This window comes from Myotis brandtii, unplaced genomic scaffold (genome assembly GCF_000412655.1).
Source record: "Myotis brandtii unplaced genomic scaffold, ASM41265v1 scaffold143, whole genome shotgun sequence".
Lineage (NCBI taxonomy): Eukaryota > Metazoa > Chordata > Mammalia > Chiroptera > Vespertilionidae > Myotis > Myotis brandtii.
In genome coordinates this window covers 4,235,172-4,242,881 of record NW_005355115.1, presented here as the reverse complement: position 1 = coordinate 4,242,881, position 7,710 = coordinate 4,235,172, and the positions used below count along the sequence as shown (strand labels likewise).

Below are 7,710 nucleotides of genomic sequence, written 5' to 3'. Positions count from 1 at the left end.
GGGCCCTCGCATTCCTCCCGCCAGCTGTCTCCCGCTCGGGGTGGGGGCGTAGCGTAGCCCGGCCTCCCGCAGGCGGCGCACTGGCGAGTAGGAAGTAGCCCTCGTGGGTTCCAGGGCCTGGGAACCCGGCACTGTGTGCAGGTGGGCTGGCTGCCTGGGCGCAGACTACCTTCCTAGCCGGCCACCTACCTCCTCAGGATGTCCGGCCGGGGCACCTTAGGGAGGGTTTTCCCGGCTGCTAGGGATGCCGGCCCTAGTTACGCCTCCCCCTTCCTCTTCCCGGTAAGGAGAGGGGGCGGAGCTTCCTTCCTAGTTCCTCTGGGTACTCCGCCTTCCGGGTCCTTCACCAACTGGCCAATTGGAGGGAGCGGCACTGTTTGCCTTAGCAACGCCTTCACCAATCAGGGGCTTTGAGCGCGTCTGATTAGCAAACATCCCGCTCTGACCAATCCCCAGTATTTGAGCCCCTCAGTCCTCTGGGCTTGGCTCTCAGCCCCCGGTTTCCTCCTTCCCCTTCTAAAAACAAAGGCTCCCTGAGGGGAAAGTCAGTGCTTTAGACTTTCCCCTCATGTGGTGGCATCTGTAATAATTTTTAAACTCTTAGCAGTAGGGCTTATTCACAGAAAATTATGCTGGACGAATCAATACTTTTGGTAATTAAAATCTTAAGTATTTGTCATAAAGTGCCAACCCCCTAAAATCTCTCTCAAGCCATAAGTTCCCTATAGAACTTTGGGTCCCTATCCCAGAAGCCTGGCAAATATGAGCTGGAAGGACCCCTTTAAAGAGGGCACAGTAGCCCAGTCCTCTCACACTTACAGAAGAAAACTGAAGCTCAGAAAGAGTAAGTGATTTTCCCAGGGTCACACAGATGGCCATTGCCAAAGCTGGGAACAGACGCCTGGTGTCCTGATTCCCCAGCCAATGTGATGGCCATAGTCCATTGGGGCAGAACTCAGGGAATTATGATGATCATATTTATCATTATCTTATGATAAATAAGAGCAGCAAATACTTACTGCTCTTTGTATGTGCCAGGCATTGTTCTAACTTCTTTAAGTATGTTAACCTATTTATTCTTCACAACACCTATGGGGTAGGTATTATCCTCCTTTCATAGACAGGAAACTGGAGCATAGCAGTTCAATAACTTGCCCATGGACCAGGCAGCAGATAAAGGTCAGAGCTGTGATTTGTACCCAAGCACACTGGTTCCAGTCTGGGCTGTCAATCCACATTAAGCTCCTGCAGGGGCAGGGTCTGGTAGAGGCTCACTGCTCCATCTCTACTCTGGGTGTAGGACTCACTGAAACCGGTGTTCACAGTCACCAACCTGCCGGGTACCACCTCCACCATCCAAACAGCACCCAGCACCTCTACCACCATGCAAGTCAGCAGCGGCCCTTCCTTCCCCATCACCAACTACCTGGCACCAGTGTCTGCTAGTGTCAGTCCCAGTGCCGCCAGCAGTGCCAACGGGACGGTGCTGAAGAGTACGGGCAGTGGCCCTGTCTCCTCTGGGGGCCTCATGCAGCTGCCTACCAGCTTTACCCTCATGCCTGGTGAGTCACAAGGGGCAAATTGAGCATGGGAAGAGTGGGTTTAGGGTTGACACAAGGAGAACCTCTTCCCCTGCTCAGAAGGAGGGTGGACAGGGGGCCAGGGCCCGAGAGAAGCCTATTCTGTCCCGTTGGCAAGCATGCCCCTCGCCATTGGAACCTCTGTTATCCTTGTCAGTAAGTATCAGCCATATGCTCTGGCCTTGTCTAGCCAGCCCAGCCCTGTGTCCCCCATTGCCAGAGGGACAGTAGACATTCTGTCACTTCCCTACCTCGACTAGAGGGCAGATCATGTCCCTGATGGGTCATACCAACTTCCTGAAGAGGAAAGAGGCAAGGCCTAGGAAGGGAGGAGGAGGGAAGAGCAAAAGCAGAGTAGAGAAGCCCCTGGAGACCAAGATTCAGGACAGGAAGGGCCTTTTTGGCTCCCACAAAAGATAGCGATGGGAGTTGGGGAGCAGTGTGTCAGACCCTGGGCATGTGGGTGTTTGAGGGTGCTTGGTGCAGGTGGTGGCTGGGTAGGACAGAGCACAAGTAAGTCTCTGTGTCTCCTAGGTGGGGCAGTGGCCCAGCAAGTTCCAGTGCAGGCCATTCAGGTGCACCAGGCCCCACAACAAGCGTCTCCCTCTCGCGACAGCAGCACAGACCTCACGCAGACCTCCTCCAGCGGGACAGGTATAGCTTGAAGCTCTGTCACTTCTTAATGTGGAGACTGAGGCTTTTGGCTTAACCCTTATCCTAATCCTTAAGAGAAAGTCAGGTGGGGGTGGCTGGGATTTGTATTCTGCCCTGCAGTAGGGCTGTGGATTCAAAGAAGAAATCAGGGACCACTGAAGCCACCGTCCTCCTTATTCAGATGAGAAGCCTGAGGCCCAGCAAGGAGAAGTTACTTGCCCAAAGATTCACGTTTGCTTAATTACCAGGAAGGATTTATAGAGCAGTTGTCTCCTTGTGGGAGGGTGTCCTAGGTTTAGAGTAGCCATAATTTCCCTCAGGGTCTCTAGCCATTCCAGATATGATGAGACACTTTCAGAATAAAATTACTTTTAAGTTCTTGTTATTTACAACCTTGTTATACTAAATGTAATCTGTGGAGGACCAGCATCACCCTGGAGCTTGAGAGGAATGCAGACTTTTAAGCCTCACCCCAAACCCACTAAATCAGAATGTACATTTTTAACAAGAACCCCAGATGACTGTATGCACATTCACATTTGAGAAGTGCTAGTTTAAAAGATGCATTTGTTAGCCACACATTTAGGAAGAAGGAGGAGGAATGAAAACAAATAACAATACTGAAGCTCCCTAAAGGGGGAGTAGTATCTTAGTTTCCTTAGGTTGGGTCAGTTACTGTAATCTTTGTTTTTCCCAGGGCCTTAGGGTCTTGGAGTAGAGAATCCAGCAAACAGACAATTAAATAGCACGATGTGGTAGGATACAATTAAAGGCTGGTGCTGTTGTGTTCAAGAAAAAATAAGGCTTTTCTTAGTTGATGACAGGTAGCAGAGGAACGAGTCTTGTCTAGCTGCTGACCTGGGAAATGGCTAGAGAGCTCTGGCGGCTTGGAATTCCTGGGGGTGGGATGGGAGATATCAGTGGGGACAAGTGTCAGCCTCACTGACATGTGTCTGTATTTGCCAGTGACCTTGCCCGCCACCATCATGACGTCATCTGTACCCACAACTGTGGGCGGCCACATGATGTACCCCAGCCCCCATGCGGTGATGTATGCACCCACCTCGGGCCTGGCTGATGGCAGCCTCACCGTGCTCAATGCCTTCTCCCAGGCGCCATCCACCATGCAGGTGTCCCACAGCCAGGTCCAGGAGCAAGGTGAGTTGGGGGGCAGGGCTGAGGAAAGGAAAACCATTATCTCCCTTATACACACACACACACACACACACACATACACACACACGCTTTCTCCCCCACCCCCGATATATATGTCCACACATACATACACAAACTAGGATGCTCATCCATGCTTCTACACATATACACACGGATACTTGCATACACACTCTGGCGCCCATGCTTGTCTGCTTAGACCAGCCGTGGGCAAACTACGGCCCGCGGGCCGGATCTGGCCGGTTTGAAATGAATAAAACTAAAAAAAAAAAAAAGACCGTACCCTTTTATGTAATGATGTTTACTTTGAATTTATATTAGTTCACACAAACATTCCATCCATGCTTTTGTTCCGGCCCTCCGGTCCAGTTTAAGAACCCATTGTGGCCCTCGAGTCAAAAAGTTTGCCCACCCCTGGCTTAGACACTCATGCACACTTGAACACTCGCACACGCACTTGGACACATTGGACACTCACCCTAGGGCATTTACATCTGAGACTCACCCAGTCATATGTGCATTTATCAGCTCCAATAACTGGAAGTTTCTCTTGAGCAAGCAATTTGAGTATCTCCCGTTTTCCAATGCAGGTGGCGTCCCCCAGGTGTTCCTGACAGCACCATCTGGGACAGTGCAGATCCCTGTTTCTGCAGTTCAACTTCACCAGGTAGGTGGGAACCCCTTTCACCCCATCCCAGCCAGCCAGCTACTTTGTTTGTTATTATTAATCCTCACCCGAGGATATTTTTTTCCATTGATTTTATTTTATTTTTTAACTTTTTCCAGGTCCTCTTTTTATTTTTTATTTTTAAAAAACATATTGTTATTGATTTCAGAGAGGAAGGGAGAGGGAGAGAGAGAAACTTCAATAATGGGAATCATGGATCGGCTGCCTCCTGCATGCCCCCTACTGGGGATCACAACCTGGGCATGTGCCCTTGATTGGCATTGAACCCAAGACCCTTCAGTCCACTGAACCAAACCGGCTAGGGCTTTTCCATTGATTTTTAGAGAGAGTGGAAGGGAGGGGGAGAGACAGAGAGAGAGAAACATCGAAGTGAGAGAGACACATCAATTGGTTGCCTCCCGCATGTGCCCTGACCAGGGCTGGTGATCAAGCCTACAACCGAGGTACATGCCCTTGATCAGAATCAAACCCAGGACCCTTCAGCCCTTGGGCCAATGCTCTAACCACTGAGCAACTAGCTAGGGCCAGCCAGCTACTTCTTTATCTTGACCTTGGGGATTCTATTACTTGTTAGTCAAAGCTAAGATTCCTAGCCAGAAGGCCTGTTTTCCTGGTCAGACCTGTGGTGGGCAGGCAGGCAAGCAGGAGGTCTGAGCTGGCTGATGTGTTCCTGCCCTCATTTCCTGACACATCCGCTTCCCTCCAGATGGCTGTCATAGGGCAGCAGGCCGGGAGCAGCAGCAACCTCACCGAGTTACAGGTGGTGAACCTGGACGCCGCCCACAGCACCAAGAGTGACTGATCTGCCCTGCCGCCCTGGACAGATGGCCCAGGAGACGGCACCACTTATTTATTGTTGCCTTTTCACGTTTTCTTCACACACATGACGGGCCGCAGGAGGGAGGCGGGGAGGAGCAGTGGGCAGCCACAGGACTGAGCCCTCTCACTCCAGCCAAAGAAATGGGCCAGCCTACCCTCCACCCCGGCCTCCCTCACTCTCCCCTCCTTCTGGCTCCACCTCCCATTCTGTTGATGGTGGGGCTGCCCTCCCTCCTCAGACTTCCCTTGCCAGCTTGGCTCCATGTTTGCCATGAGTATTAGCTTTCCCAGTGGACCGTGCCCCACCTACCACAACAGATCTTTGTGGGACTAGGTACCATCCTCCCTGCCACCTCGAGGAAGCAATGGGGTCCTCTGTCCAGCCTCAATGCTGACCCCATGTCAGTACTGTGTCTGCCACAGGCTGGGTCAGTAGAGCCCGCCCCAGGGAGCCATCTGGGGAGATGGGCTTCTTCCCTCATGCTGCCCGCCTGCAGCCCCTGCAGCTCCAAGTAGCTGGGCCTGTGCAGGGAGCAGGTACCCCCGGGCCATCTGCCCTGCCTTGCCGCTCCCTTGGGGACTCCAGGGGCTCCTGGGTTGGAGGGAACCATCATTGTTCTTTCTCCCCGTCTTCCCCCCCTCTCCTCCCAGCTGCTTTACTTAAAGTTGATTTTGAACTTTTTATTTGAGGAGACGAAGTGAAAACAAATCTATAAATATATATTTTTAAAATATTTAACTTTTTTTTATGGAGTTTTTCTCGTCCCCCTCCCTGCCCAAGCTCCCCTTCCCTGGGGAGCCCTGGGGCTCCCCAGAACTGGCTGGGCCTCTGGGGACAGAGCCACCCCCTGAACTTGGGGCCCACCAGTGTGTGGGGGAGATTCTGGGATTGCCCGGTCCTGGGTTATTTCCAGGAGAAAACCGGGGGAGGGGCCCTCAGGCCATGCCACAATGGGATGGGGGGGGGGTGACCCACAGCTCTGGGCCTCTTTTTGCCCTCTAGGGCTGTTGCTAGGGAGAGGGAAGAGGGAGACCAAATGGTGGGGTGTCAGGTAGAGGAAACTGACTTCATTTGTGCCACATGCATGGGCATTGCAGCCTTGTGCTCCCCAGGCCTGCAGCTGCTTGGGGCCCAAGTTGCAGTGAGCAGGGTGGGATCTGGGAGGGGGTGAGAGGCAGGAAAGGGGCTCAGAAAAATGGGAGCAGCTCTTGGGCTGAGTGCAGTGATAGGGGAACCAGAAGTGGGCAGCTCTCCCAGGGAGTGAGCAGCTACTGTAACTTTTTAAAATTAAGACAAAAAGCCTTGAAGAAAATGACTTTATTTTTCTAAGTGTAACCTCAGTATTTATGTAATTTGTACAGGGGCCGTGCCCCACCCCCCTCTTCCCCCTTTGGGGTAGACCTTCAGGGTGGGCCAACACGGGGAGGGTCTTTTACCCTGTGTCAGAGCCCATCTTCACCCCCAGTATCCAGAAAGGAAGCTTTTTCAGAACAGGGCAGCAGTTGGGGTGGAGTTTTATTAACCCTGTGACTGCCTTCAGTAGGAACAAGCCTGCTTCTGTGATTAGGTGAAGGGGTGGGGGGAGATTTTACGCACAGCCTAGTTATCAAGGGGATGATTTGCCAACATTTTTTGAGTCCCCCCTAACCTCTAACCCCCATTGCTGTCTTGCCCCAATTTCGGGTGCCAAGATAGAAGTCACCTTTCTGGGCTTTCTCCTGGAGAGAGCTGGGGCTTATGGGTGGCTTACAAGGCTGGGGCATGGCAAATCAGGGGCCAGAGAGTGGGGGGCTTGGGACTCAGGTCTGTAACTGCCCAGCCCTTTTCTCTGCTCTTGTTTCACTCCACCCTCACTCACTCACTTCCCAACTCCCCCACCAGGGGAGGAGACCTTGATGAATTCCTCCTCTCCTTCCCACAAAAGACAGACCCAGTGAGTGAATCAGGCAAAGTGCTTATAATGTGTGTTGTGTGAGCATGGCCTTGGGAGAACATGCGTGCATCAGGGATAAGGTGGCATTTATATGTGCAGCAACCCTTGGTGTTTCCCTTCCTTGGTGGCTCTGGGGTGTGTGTGTGTGTGTGTGTGTGTGCATGCACACGCGTGCGCACGCTTGAGTGAATGTGTGTGTGAATGTGGGGTGTGTATGTCAGTGATTTCTACTTCCTGGGATGCTGACCCAGGAATAGTGGACATGGTCACAGTCCTATGTACAGAGCTTTCTTTTGTATTAAAAAAAAAATACTCTTTCAATAAATGTATCATTTTTGTGCACAGACTGTGGGATCTTTGCCTCTGTTTTTCCGTCTAGGGCGGGACGGAGGTATGAACAGGAATTAAAGCCCAAAAGCTGCTGCTCTGAGAAGGAAGCCTAGTTGCTTGATGAAAACAACAGCAACACTAAGGAGTGCTTTGCCCTGTTAAACTCTGAACGATTTAATTTAAGAAACATTTCGCTGGGCTGGGAACCTTATCGACGTGCATGGCTTAGCTAGGTGCTTAGGTCAACACAGAGATAAGCAATTTTAATTAATAGAAACTGACTACCAATCTAAAGCATTACTGAGGGGTTTGGGAAACTCGTGGCCACGTGACCTAATTAAACCTCAAAGGACAGCCCTAGGTGGGAGCGTGGGTTGCTAGGTGTCAGGGGGAGGAGGGAGGCAGACCCAGAGAAAGGGAAGGGGGTTTCTTCCAAGCTGATTGTGGACGGGAAGGGCTGCCTGCTGCTGCAAAGGCACGGATCCACGTGACTGCGACCGCGGGCTCCGCCTGCCGCGGCCCCACGTGCAGC

At 52.0% G+C, this 7,710-nt stretch overlaps 1 protein-coding gene across 1 annotated transcript in view; it reads left to right on the top strand.

The window, feature by feature from the left end:
- SRF (serum response factor) overlaps nt 1-7,195 on the top strand; it is a 7,777-nt gene extending 582 nt beyond the window's left edge. Inside the window, exons 2-6 of the mRNA XM_014535398.1 lie at nt 1,301-1,562; nt 2,115-2,234; nt 3,201-3,392; nt 3,998-4,074; nt 4,802-7,195. Of these exons, the coding sequence (XP_014390884.1) occupies nt 1,301-1,562; nt 2,115-2,234; nt 3,201-3,392; nt 3,998-4,074; nt 4,802-4,897 (747 nt within the window). The 3' untranslated portion in view covers nt 4,898-7,195. The remainder of the gene's footprint in view (nt 1-1,300; nt 1,563-2,114; nt 2,235-3,200; nt 3,393-3,997; nt 4,075-4,801) is intronic.
- The last annotated feature ends 515 nt before the right edge of the window (nt 7,196-7,710 follow it).